We start from the raw sequence: 14,142 nt of genomic DNA on the forward strand, positions 1-14,142 counted from the left end.
ATTACATTATAGATACATTAGAAGGAAATTAATAATGGCTTGCAGAACATTTAAGGACTCAGTGTTGCAAATTCTTTTAAATAAGACCATTTCTGACAAAAATAATATTCATAGACATAATAACATGAACTTTCACACAGAGATGGCAAAATGTAATTTGCAGTATAATTATATTACATAATAGATGGCATTATTATGAAATAAATTACCTACTACTGTCCAAAGAACAACAAATATTGAATATTTTAAAAAAGTTTGGATAGGTGGATGAGTGATAAAGTGCTTTTTTGCTGTCCCTTTTCTGTCATACTGGCAGCTGTTCCAGTGTTCCAAGTCCTTCAGTGAATCTACCGGCACCAAAGTCTTCCCCAATAAATGCCAAAACTCAAGCTGGGGCTGTCCCTGTCTTCAATCCGAGAGTATTCCTTTTATGAACTACCCAAGATCCCACCCACTCCCCTATGTTTTCCCACCTCATCTGAGGGCTACTAACCTCGTTGGAGCATGCTTTCCCTTACAAAGTATCACTGACAAATGCTCTACCTCCAGTGATGGCTCCACCCATCCCTCCCTACCCGCTCCTTAGATCCACAAGATGAAAGTCAAACCTGGGCCACCTGCACTGAAGTTAGGATTTTATTCCTCTAAGTCACCCATGGCACTGGCTGGGTAATAATGTTTTTGATACATAAATCAAGAAATTAGTGTTCTTAGATGGCAGTATTGGTCTAAACACTGTAATACATTTATGAACTTATTACTAGTCCTCTCATTTTACAACTTAGGGAGGATGCAATCTTTCACTGAAATACTTCCTCACCATTCTTTTACCCTTACAAGATAAGTACTATCCCTGCAGACCCAAAAGGATAGGATGACAAAGTGCTTCTTGGCTCACCTCAGAAATGAAAAATTATTTTATGGCTAGAAAAAAAAGACAGGCTAAATACAAAACAAGAACACACAAACTGCATGGCTGATATTTTGCATTATTAGAAATGAATACAAAAAAGTTGCAAATGAAGTGAAGGCAGAATACCTCAAAAAAGGACAGCCTGCACTACTTAAAACATGCTGGCAAAAAAAAAAAAATCTTTGGAAGAAAGAGGTAACCCGTAAATCAATTACTTGCATTATCTATGTGGCACATCTCATTACTAAGGGTTTTGCATCCAGGAAGAAAGAGGTCATTGTCTCCCTCTACTCTTCCCTCATTAGGCCAGTCATTGAGTACAATCCCCCATTTGGCATGTACCTCACTAGACATCTGCAACAACTGGAGATGCTGCAAAAGTACCTCACAAAGAAGATCCTAGGCCTTAAACACTTTTCCTATATGGACAGACTCAAAAAACTCCAACTATTCTCTATTCTCTGTCTTATATCTTAGAGGTGATCTCTGCTTGACTTACAAAGCCATGTCTGACCCAGCTCTGTTAGAAATGCTACATCTAAAGAAATCCCAATTCCTTCACACTACATGCTCCAGAGACCTCACCTTATTACCACAATCAACAGAACAAGCTGGAGGGACAGGTTCATAACCTAGAGCCCATGCTACGGAATAGACTCCCCATACATGTCAAACAGAGCAACTCACTGGCCCTCTTGAAGAGAAATCTTGATGAGTGGATGGGAAATAGAAAATTCACCCCAGGGATCACTCCAGTGGCTCTACTCGACAGAGGCAGTGGGAACTACGGTCGGGTGGCACGATGCATTTAGAATGATATGAACACAAGATGGCTCAAAGACATCTGTTTTGCTGACCTTACTTAGGCATTGGATGCTATGCCACACCTGATACTGGTGACAGTACACACACACATGAACACTGAAAAAAGAGGAAAAATAAATAAAAAAGCAAATGTTTTTGAAGTACCTCAGATAGCTTCCACACCACCGTTAATAAGTATACTTACTTCGCAGTCACAGAACCAGTGAGAGAATGCAAACACTAGAGTAAAAAAACGTTCCATTAACACATGTGAAGCATTCCGCTGCAGGAGTTACTGTGAGTGAAGTAAACACATAAATAAATGCCCTGCTCCCTTCATCCTGTCATCTGTAAATGAATCAAGACAGACAGCGACTGTAAACATCAAACTATCAGGTCCATTATTATATTGTTAGCAGCAATACCATCTGTAACTGTAGTTCATCTCTTCTGGTATTGTGAATATGGGGCAATGGAGATGACTGTCAGTTAAGCACATATCCCCATAATGGTAAACCAGATGTAGCATTGCTTTAATCACTGATCTCACTGAGGATGAAAATTGCAATATTGTTGTACAAATCCACACAAAGAACACTTCACCTTCTATTTCATCAGGGCAAGACCTTTGTTGTCTGATGAATGTGGGGTCTTCATCCACAACCCTGAACTAATATATAACAATTCCTAGATGGAGATACAGAGATAAGATAAAATACTGACATCCATTCTTTCCACATAATCTTAGAATTGCTGTATCATAGTTCAGTGGATGTGGAATGGATGAAGCTGAAGCTCCTCCGCATGAAATGGGGGGGGGGGGCTTGTTCCTACAAAAAAGATTTGCGATAATTTGAATTTTTTTGCCTTTCTGCTGAGGAGTCTAAAGTTCTATTTGATCCTTTGTTGATTTAGAATAATGTGCCCTTTGCTGGTTACACTATTTGATGGCACGCTTAGCTTGAAGTTCAGCATGACAAATTTTGCTAGGTTCAGAATCTGTGTACATGTAAATCTTGATGAAAATTTTGAAATTATAGGAACTGAAAGGACTTCCTATTAGAAACATATTATAGGTAGTGTGATATCTATTTTGCATGTATACTGCATTTCTCTTTTTTTTGCTTTATTCTTTTATGTGCTTTACATCATGTATAACTGTTTTTTTGTTTCATTTATTAATAGTAGCTAGATTAAGTCTATAAAAGTGACAACATGGTCTAGTCCTCCTGCCAGTGGAAATAAAATAATGGAAAAATTAAGTACCCGTGAAACCAATTTATGAAGGAAGGCTGAGCTATATCTAAGGAAGCTGAATAGTTGTCCATGTTGTAGAGAGCGTTAGCGGATCTGGAGTTTAAGAGTAACCAGACATATACATAACAGTGTTGTCTTTTGCAACCTCTGGACTTTTATGTTGGCTTGACACACAGAAAATGATTTAGACATTGTTCAGTACTATTTTTTTTCTGGTAAGAATTTTACTACAAAAATACTGTAAAAGGCCAGTGCTGCCAACTAATGTTTTATTTAATTAATTAATTTATAATGCATCTCAAAATCCTCCAGAAATGATTGTAGGAAAATGCATATTCTCACAAACTCTTTCGGTTCCCTATGGCCTAGAAGACATAATAATTTCAGCTGATCATGTTGTACTCTGGTATTTAAGATGGGGATTAACATTATTGTCCTTTCCAAAATCATTGCTGGCCAAACAGTGTCAGGCTGCCTGTTGTAGGTCTGTACTACTTACAGTGAAAATAGTTGAAGCAGTTGTGCCTTGGTGTCAAATGCATCTAGCACAGTTAATTGAATTACTCTGACTTGATTAAGCATAAAATCAGTTATTATGTAAAATTTATAACTACTATAGCTAGCACTTTAATATTACAACTGAATTACTATGTCCATGATAACTTTGTACTTGTACCACTAAAACTGTATATTTAATAAATAGGTATGTTACCATTGTCTTGCTTGTATAACTTTTGAATATTGTATGTAACATTGTGGATTTTACTTGTCATCATCAAACTTTGTAACTGTGCTAAGGAGCTTTTCTCTCTGGGCCTCTGCTGAAAATAGGCTTGCACCCAGTCGGACCATCCCAGGAAACAAATGTAAAATAAATAAATAATTAAATATATTGCCCTCTCATTGTCAAGCAGATAGGAAGATCACTGCTGCACTGCCTCACCTGGACAAGTTATTTTATGTATCACTCAGGTAATTAATCCAAAAAAGAAAATTCAGATAAAAAGGTGATGATTCAGAAAATGTGAGACAGACTAACAAAATCTTAAATTTTTATGCAAGTAACCAATGTGCTGGGTAGTAGAACTGGACTGCTTCCTGCTTACCACACTAAAGAATCAGGACTGAGAAATGACAAAGGTATCCTGGGAACAGGCATGAATTGATAAACTGAATTAACCAGAGCTGTATCTCTTCTAGAGAATGTTGAGATATTCAAGTCTGCTGTTAATCTTTGCCTAGTACAGGTGTTTTAACAGACAACAATGCATGGAGTGATTACACACACACACACACACACACACACATATTTATATATATATATATATATATATATATATATATATATATATATATGTATATATGTATTTGGGAGTGCTAAGTGGAGTCATCGGATGTAATTCTCACATGTAACAATACGCATGGCTGGGAAAATAGAAACAGTCCCTTCCAAGTAGCATAAGGCAGTATACCAGGTGCCAAATCTAGTATTTTGGGAAGTAATCAAGTTTTAAACTATTAAATCTTCAGTAGATACTTATACTGCTTATTATTCCTATTTAAAGTGCTTACCAACCACAAAATAAAATGTCAGTTTAACAATTCTCCAAGGGTATATTCTAGGGAGATGAATACAACTAAATTTCATGAGACTGTTTTTTTTTTCATAATGAACTGGCACAATTACTCAGTTCCTTTGGGAAAAACCCAGTTCCCATGAACTACCACATCAATGGTAGTCCACTGAACACAGAAGGCATTGTAAGAGATCTGGGAACACAGGTTGACAGCAACCTCTCTTTTGACCACCACGCTGCTACTGTGGTCAGAAAGTCCTTCTATGTGTCACATTTCATTACTAAGGGTTTTGCATCCAGGAAGAAAGAGGTCATTGTCTCCCTCTACTCTTCCCTCATTAGGCCAGTCATCAAGTACAATGCCCCTTTGGCATGTGCAACAACTGGAGAGACCACAAAAGTACCTCACAAAGAGGATCCTAGGCCTTAAATACTTGTCCTATATGGACAGGCTCAAAAAACTCCAACTATTCTCTGTCTCATATCACCTACTTAGAGGCGATCTCTGCTTGACTTTCAAAGCCATGTCTGACCCAGCTCTGTTAGAAATGCTACATCTAAAGAAATTCCAATCCCTCCGTACCACACACTCCAGAGACCACAACCTCATTACCATAATCAACAGAACGTGCTGGAGGGACAGGTTCATAACCCAGAGACTTCCCATACTCTGGAATAGACTTCCCATTCATGTCAAACAAAGCACCTCACTGGCCCTCTTCAAGAGAAATCTTGATGAGTGGATGGGAAATAGAAAATTCACCCTGGGGATCACTCCAGTGGTTCTACTCGACAGAGGCACTGGAAACTAGGGTCGGGTGGTATGATGTCAGGGTAATCCTATGGGCTAGGCTTGTAAAGGCTCCAGGGCCATTAGAATAGTACACACCTATGAACCTAAAATTTCCCTGCTCATAAAACTTGAAGTATGGCAATACCATTTATCAGTAGATGAGGCCAGTTTGCTATACCTGTCTGCTTGCTTCTTACAAAAAATAAGTTGCAAGTCCTTGTTAATGTATCATTTACTCTCCCCAGTCTCTTCTCAGAATTATCTTATGTTCTTTCAAAATGCTCCTTGATGTCTATGAAATATACATGAACTGCCTCAAGAAAGAGCAAAATATACTCGGCATATACAGCGTAGTGGTGCAGCGGTTAACATTGTTTACTTACAGCAAGAGGTTCTCTGGTTCGATTCTCAGCTGTGGTGCCTTCTGTGCAGAGTTTGCATGTTCTCCCTGCATTCTCGTGGGTTTCCTCCGGGTACTCCGGTTTCCTCCCACAATCCAAAGACATGCGTCTGGAGTATTTCTCCCTGGGCCTCCGCTGAAAATAGGCTCTGTCCTAGTCGGACTTTCCTGGTCAATGAAATGATTAATAAAATAAAAATAAAATAGTTCAGTTTACCATTCTACCTATATGGATGCTATGTTCAGTGACTCTGTTTATCTCAACTGTAACACTAGGGCTGATGGCCCAAGTTCAAATCCAAGCTCAGGACTAGACACAACATTTTTCTTGTTAAATTAAGGTGAGATGTCACTGACTTCTGACACTCCATTTATTTTACATGTGAATTTGAATTAAGTGACAAAAGTACAAAATTAGGACAAGAAGATAATTTAGATAATAGGTATGAATATTTGTATCTAATAAGTAAGTGATAATGAATTCTACTCTATGCGTTTTATAAAGAGTTGGCATGTGAAAGTCTACATTTGGTGTTGAGAAGTTATGTGTCAGGAACAGATCCACTATTAGAATGCTGGGGTACTCACCTGCGGAACCGCGAGGACGAGACTCAAACTCCAAGCCAGGGTAAGCATGTATTTTGCAAGTTTTGTGTTTTTCTTCATTAGCAGAGGTCTTGTAATAGCAAGGCAGCGATCCAAGCTGATGACCACTACCATGAATGCTGGTACATACATCGAAAAGAGTTTGAGGTAGTTCAGTATTTTACAGAGGAACTCCCCAGCATGCCACTGTACTGTGATATTCCATGCCCCATCCAGTGGCATAACTAACACTGTCTCCACCAGGTTGGCCAGCATCAGGTGCTTGAGAAGCTGCTTCATTCTAGATAAGTTCTTCTTTTTCTGCCACCGGTAGAGTTTCAGCAGGAAAGCCATGTTTAAAAAGGTTGACACAAAGAGCAAGAAAACAGTAATTGCCACGCGAGCCCTTCCTGAACCAGTTAAGGTAGGGAGCAGAAAACGATCTTCTAATACTTGGAGGCTATTGTTGCTTGTGGAACAGCAGTTTGTAGCATGACTCATGCTGGAAGAAGTGGCTGGCAATAGGAAGCTGTGAAAGCTTTTACCAACCATTTTATGCTCGCAGGCAAGGAATATTTAGTCTGCACAATAAATGAAAAAAATATCTGTTGTCATCCGAGTCTCTTATTTTATTTTGCTATATACTTATTGGATGCTGTGAACTGCAAACTGAGATAAAGACTGACTGTACCGGTTCTTAGTTAAGCACAGCCAAGGTCAGAAATGATTGCCTTGCAAGGTCCAAATGTAACTTGAATACACAGCACACCTAAGCAACCCCTTCATGTTATGATGTGCAGCTTTTTACTCAAATTACCTTAATTACTTACTTGCAATATTTTACTGACACTGAATATTATAACTTTCAGCACTTAAATGTATACCTTTTAGTGTGTGTGTGTGTGTGTGTGTGTGTGTGTGTGTGTGTGTGTGTGTGTTTGTAAGTCTGTATCTGTGTGTAGGCTTTGTGCAGTGGGGAGTATAATAATATATTATAAGGTGTTCAGTGTAATGTACGGATCCCCTGATTCATTTCTTTGAATGAGACATTTAACTCCAATCTCATCTGCATGTCTTTTTATGACAACTATATGAAAATAGAGCCCTCTTTCATTCATTCACTTACTTACTTGGTCACATGTTCTTTGATGCAAATTTCAGATAAACCCTTTGGAACAGTAAGCACAAAATATCTTTCTGAGATAACAGAAAACACATAAGTGACATTAACAGTGCTTGAAAAGTTCAAGAAATCATGCTGAAATGGAAGATCTCTGTTTCATTAGTTACTATAATGTGAGGCATTTATAGATCTTACATTATTATTAAACTACCTAATATAAATTACATATAAAAACACAAAAACTGGGAGTGCTTAACAGGGTAGATCAGATATTTAAGAGAAGCCCAGGGTCTAATTAATGGCTGGCATGTAGCTAAGGTATGAGCCCAGTCTACTTAGGTGAGATATGGAAACTGAGTTTTTTTTTTAATTTTAATTTATTTGTTAACTATGTAATCCCACCAGGTACAAGTGTTCATAGGTTCATAGGTTCATAGGTTCATACTAGGCTATCTGCCCTAGGGCATTTATAAGCCTAGCCAGAGTGTGTGTGGCTTTCACCACCCCTTAGGATGAGAATACTATACCCATTAGTTTGCTGTGCCTCTGTCCAGCAGTGATACAGAGATGATTCCCGGGGTAAACCTACGATCTCCCATCCACTCGTCGAGATTTCTCTTGAACAGTGTCAGTGAGGGGCTCTGCCTCACATGGACTGGGATTCTGTTCCATAGTGTAGGGAGTCTCTGGGTGATGAATCTGTCCCTCCAGCACGTCCTATTTATATCCGTGTTGAGGTTTAAGTCTCTTGCTCTCGTGGCTCTGGTGGATTTGGATTTTTTGAGGTGGAGCATGTCCATTAATTCCGGGTTGGACATGGCCTTGTATGTCAGGCACAGATCACCTCTGAGCAGGCGGTATGCGACTGAATAGAGCTGGAGTTTCTTCAGTCGGGCATCATTATGACATATGTTTGAGCCCCTTTATCCTTTTGGTGAGGAACTTTTGGGGTCTTTCCAACTGCTGCAGGTGTCGGGTAAGGTACATTCCGAATGGGGCATTGTACTCAATCATTGGTCTGATAAGTGAAGAGTACAGGGGTACAATGACCTCTCCTGATCTGGATGTGAATCTCTTCATGATCAGGTGGGCAATGTAGAAGGTCTTCCTAACCACTTTGGCAATGTGAGTGTCAAAAGAGAGGTTACTGTCAACTTGGGTCCCCAGGTCCCTGATAACTTCTTCCGTGTTTAATGGATTACCACCTATGTGGTAATTAGGGGTTACCTTGTTTTTCCCAAAGGGTATGACTATACATTTTTTGGCATTTAGCTTAAGGCCATGGCTCTGGCACCAGTTATCCATTTCTATGAGACCTCTCTGGAGGATGTCTGTGTCTGATGGAGTGTCAATTATGGTGCCCAGTTTGCAGTCATCTGCAAATTTTGTCAGCCACAATCACCCTATGTTTGCCTGCACTTCAGAAAAATAAATGCCGAACAAGAGGGGGCCCAGGACTGAGCCCTGTGGGACACTGCTCGTGACCGGCTTAGAGTCTGACATGGCACCAGCAACTCTAACCCTGTGTGTTCTGTCCTTGAGCCAGTTTGCAACCCATCTTGTGACATATGGGTTTACATCTTGGCTGGTGAGCTTTTCTATGATGCCCGAGTGGGGTATTGTGTCGAACGCTTTTGCTAGGTCAAGGTAGGCTGTGTGAACTGCCTTACCCTCATCAATGGCCTTAGTGACTGTTTCGAAAAAGTCGACCAAGTTCAAGAGGCAGGATCTGCCCTTCACAAAGCCAAATTGGGTAGGATCCAGTGTCTGTAGGTCCCCAATGTCTTTATTTATGAGTTCCATTATGATCCTCTCCATAGCTTTGCAGACAAGGCTCGTCAAGCTTATGGGGCGGTAATTTCCAGGGTCCGTAGAAGCACCGCCTTTGTGGAGTGGGACCACAGTTGCCGTACACCATTCTTTGGAGTGCGTATCCTGTAGTAAGGCTAAGATTAAACAGCAGCCTTATGTGTGGGTTTAGTTCCTCATTGAGTTCGTGTAGCACACAGCCGGGGACACCGTCCGGTCCCATTGATGCTGTGTTTTTGCTTTAGAGAGAGCAGCTCTCACCTGGGCATCTGAGATGTTTGGGAGGCTAGACTCTGGTGGGATAGATATTTCTCCTTTTGGGGAGGGAGGGAGAAATTTGCACTGAACCTGTCTGCCAGTATGTTGGCAATGTCTGTGGGTTCAGTGATTTTTATCATTTTGGACTAATTCTGAGCATATCTGGGAGTTTCCACCCAGGTTTCTAACATAGCTAAAGAAGGCTTTATGATTGTCTTTTGTGTCATTAGCGATTTTTCTCTCAAAGTTGGCCTTGGATGATTTTATGAGTGATCGTAGTTTTTGCTAGTATTGATCAGAGATGCCTTCCCTTTTAGGGATTTTGCTCTGTCATGTAGTAGCTTTCTCCTCTTATTGTAGAGTTTGTTTATGGCTGGGGTCCACCAGACCGGGCGCCTGCCTTTGGTGGAAAGGGTCTTGATTTTATTAGGGATTGCTTGATCCATACATTCCTGGAGGTGCTCGTAGAAGGCATTTGTAAGGGTTTCAGCAGCGTGGGTTGTGGTTTCCACTGGCTCGGGGGCCTTGAAGGTTACCACTCCAGTCTTAAGAAGTGTGAAGTTTGCTTTTGAGAAGTTCTTCACTGTGGTCTTTTTTGCTGGGGGTGGGGGTGGGATGTGGATCTCCAGTGTGATTAATTTATGGTCTGATCTCACCAATGAGGGATATACTTCTGGTGTGGAGCATTTTGTCCCCATGTTTGTGATGATCAGGTCTAGTATATTTTCTCCTCTTTTGGGAATGGTGACTAGTTGTTCCATAGCATTTGAGTTTATGAACTCAAGGAACCTTTGGGATAGGGTGTTGGGGCTTGAGTAATGTTCCCAGTCTATGTTTGGGTAGTTGAAGTCACCCAATATGATGGTGTTTGGAGAGACATTCATACTCTCCAGTGTCTTCAGGAAGGCTGTGTGGGTTTCCTGAGTTTGAGAAGGTGGTCTGTAGCATGTTACAAACTGTAGGGCAGTTTTACCTATGGTTAATTGCACCTGGATGGTCTCCAATGCTTCGTGCATTGCCACTAACCTGGAGGTGTGGGTATCCTTTATGAATATGGATACTCCCCCTCCTTTTGTGGTTCGGTCCGGATTTTGGGGCGGGCATGATATGAGGTATAACCTGATAGTGCTGGGGTGCTCTCAGGAGCCTTGAACCAGGTTTCAGTCACAGCACAAACATCGATGTTCTCCATACTGAGGAGGGCTTGAGGCGTGCATCTTGAGGTTTAGACTTCTGGCATTGAGCAGTATTACCCTTAGTTTTCTCCATTTTTGTTTTCTAGGGCGGTAGGTTTATCATTTGAGCCTTGCCTAAAAAGGCACTATGGGGTGGCAAGAGCCTTTGCCAATATCCGGAAGCCCAGGGTGACAGGTGCAAGCCGTCCCTTGAAGCAGCGTGGCTTGTCAAGCATGTCATCCCAGGCAGACAGACATTGGATCCCCTTAGAATGACACCAGTAATTAAGCCAATTATTAAAGCTGATCATTTTGTCTCTGTATTGTGGCATCATTCTTGGTGAGGGTAGGATACTGCTCAGGGTCAGGGTCATACCAGCCTGGGCTACATAATCTGAGAGCTCCTCTATGTCTCTTTTCATGTAGTCCAGGGAGGTACGTCTCAGGTCGTTCACACCGGCATGGACAATGACTGAGTCATACTTGTACTTGCTGTGGAGTGACCTGAGTGCTTGTGTTATGTGGCGGATTCTAGCGCCTGACAGGCAGCTTTCTGTGATCTTTTCCTTGTTCAGTCTGGTGAGTGGGACGTCAGTGTGTCTGACTATGGAGTCACCTATAACAAGTGTGTCTGGCATTGTGTTTGGCCTTAAGGGCTGTGACTGTTTAGCACACTGACTTTGAGAAGTATGTGTTGCATGTCTTATGTCTTGAGGTGGCAGTTGCTTGGGTGTCTGCTTTGGAGGCCTCTGTAGTTTTGGTAGATTTTTGATCAGTGCCTCCGTGTATGTTTTTGTGTGTTTATGTGTTTGTTTTGCAGTTGTGATAGTTCTATGTGAAACCGGGTTTGTGGTGTGCGTGGTTTCCTTCTCCTCCTGTCTGGTCTTGCCAGTCCTGAGTTGAGAGAGCTCAGCCTCCAGTTTGGCTATATAGTTGCATCTCTCACATGTATTTGTGTTTTGTGGGAGAAGGAGTGGGTTGTCTGTGTACATGAGGCAATTGTAACATTGCCTCAAGATGCCCAGATTCACCAGCTGAACAGGAGAGGACGCTAGCAACTGACCCTTCGACATGCTAGAAAAAGTGAAAAAGTTTGCTGTGTAACTGAGTCCGAAGGAACCTATAGGGAAATGGGTACTCAAGGGGATTCTAGGCTAATGTAGTACTTTGTTTAGTATACAAGTACTTTACCTATATAAAAATGCTTTAGGAGCAAGTGCTGAGCTTTTGAGATAGAGAATAGACTGTTTAGATTGCAAGTAGAGAGCAGACTTTACGGAGCCAGAAATAGTTTAACCTTGTTTAACCGGCACTGCCCGATGGTGCTCTATGGGCAACTCCGCGCTAAATCACGCAAAAGCGCGCTAAAGCGGGCCTTATAGCAGGGGGCTGAAAAGAGCCAGGAATTGACCCAAAAAGGCCAAAAGACTACAAGTTTCTGGCTGGAACCACTGCTCTAGGGACAAATAGGCTGCTCAGTGCTCCCCACTGCCACTGGTGAACAAAGAAGCTTCCCTTTATCCAAATAAGGATATGGAATAGCACAGGAACCATTTATTGGAGGATGGTGGCTCTCCATCGCTGTCTCGTTAAGTGACATGCTTGCAGTTACAGATAAAGCAATTACAGAATGAGGGATTCAGAATCATAGCTGGAGTATGGAACTTGCTAGCAATTTATATTCTTAACTTTCTGTGCTAAATTGCAGAATAATCATGTACTGGTCTTTGGATCTTTATTTAACCATTTTTTTTGTTTGCCAAGGCATGACTGCTAATACATTTCTAGCACTCATAGGTTCATAGGTTGGTACTAGGCTATCGGCTCTAGGGCCTATACAAGCCTAGCCATAACAATTCCCTGGCTATTTCTTCCCACACTATTTACTTCCCTAGACCCCTGTCTAGCAGGGCGACTGACGTGATGACGTAAGCCACTCCAGGTAGTGTCATAGACTTAGGCTGCTTAAGGTAGTTATCCACTAGTCCACTTTGTAGTGGTGATATCTATCTGCATTTGGAAGTGGCTTACACTGCAGATGACTTACCTCTCTTGGTGTGCATTTGAGGACAGACAGCTAAGCATAGCACTGACCATCACACAGAGAGCTGTCTTTCGTTCTATCCTCAAGAAGTTACCACATTTTTCAGATCTCCCTTTCAATATAACAAGCTACAGCTTTGTAGTTTGGTCTAGAGCTGTTTTATTGTTTTCCTTTGCTATTACTTTTATGGAATGTGGTCAAGTTTCCTTGTTATGCTAAATGGCCTCATGGGTATTTTCATAGCACACATGCATTCACTGAACATGTTTCTGCAGAAGATGGATTATATTTCCTAAGGAACTGCAATATCAGTTTGTTAGAGTTCATGTAATGGAGAACAAGTTGAGTGTAGTCCCTTCACACCATAATTGTACTGTTTTTTGATTTGTTTGCAGGTTATTTACTGAATGAAACTATTCTGAAGGACTCTGTGTGTCACTGAGACCAGCATTTTTATTTATTTGTATCTGTTTACTGGAGTAGTGCACTCATCTCAATAGACCATTTGCAGGAACAGCCTGGGTGAACAGAATCACAAAAGAAATGAACAGAACATATTTATATACACAAGGATATGCTACAAACCATATACATATTTACAGAATCAAAAATATGGTACAACATTTAGCTCAAAAAGCAATTTACAAATTCAAAACATGGATTGCAAAATTAATTATGCTTAGCAGAGCTTTTGGATAAGATGTAGCCATAATGACTGAGATGGCTTATGCTATGGGTATAGCAACATATCATTATATACAGCATACCTCTCAACTGTACAGAGTTTCGCAGAATGTCCAAATTTTTGCCTCATATTTTTGGTCTGTTCTTCATAAGGTGCTCTGGCAAAATCAATGAGGATTGAAGTAACTAAATAATACTAAACAATGATAGTCATTTGAGCTTCAGATCCTTCAGTAAATACATAATAATAGACATCCTGTTATTCCAGCAACTATCTAAGTTTATAGGAGCAATATTTAAAATCTGTCCTTATTTTTGGGCCTTTGCCCCCCCCCCCATTATTTCTGTCTTTGTCCAGATTTCTTGCACTGAGAGAATGAGAGGTACGATGTACAGAAGTATGAGGACATTAGAAAAGGCAAGTGGGAATAGCTGCAGGGAAGGATACCATGGAGATAAGATACCATGGAGATAAGATACCATGGAGATAAGACAGGGAAATGGATGGAGAGGGATACAGAGGGAAGCAGAGTGGTAATGTGACCTGTGTGAGTGCAGCTGCATTTGTTTAGTGAAGAGCTGTTACTTGAGCTGCTATAAGAAGTCCAACTACATTTGGATGTCTCTGACTGAGAGTGGAATGGAGTCCCATACTTTAGGTGCTAGGATGGAGAGTGCATGGTGAATGCAGTGAGGTTTAGTTTTTGGAGTTAATAAGGT

At 40.9% G+C, this 14,142-nt stretch overlaps 1 protein-coding gene across 1 annotated transcript in view; it reads right to left on the reverse strand.

Annotated features, from left to right (window-relative positions):
• GNRHR (gonadotropin releasing hormone receptor) overlaps positions 1–6,881 on the reverse strand; it is a 76,941-nt gene extending 70,060 nt beyond the window's left edge. Inside the window, exon 1 of the mRNA XM_044060338.1 lies at positions 6,333–6,881. Coding sequence (XP_043916273.1) covers positions 6,333–6,881 — 549 coding nt within the window. The remainder of the gene's footprint in view (positions 1–6,332) is intronic.
• Positions 6,882–14,142: the final 7,261 nt, after the last annotated feature.

The sequence above is a fragment of the Protopterus annectens genome, chromosome 2.part0, assembly GCF_019279795.1.
Source record: "Protopterus annectens isolate FY-2018-M chromosome 2.part0, PAN1.0, whole genome shotgun sequence".
Classification (NCBI taxonomy): Eukaryota; Metazoa; Chordata; order Ceratodontiformes; family Protopteridae; genus Protopterus; species Protopterus annectens.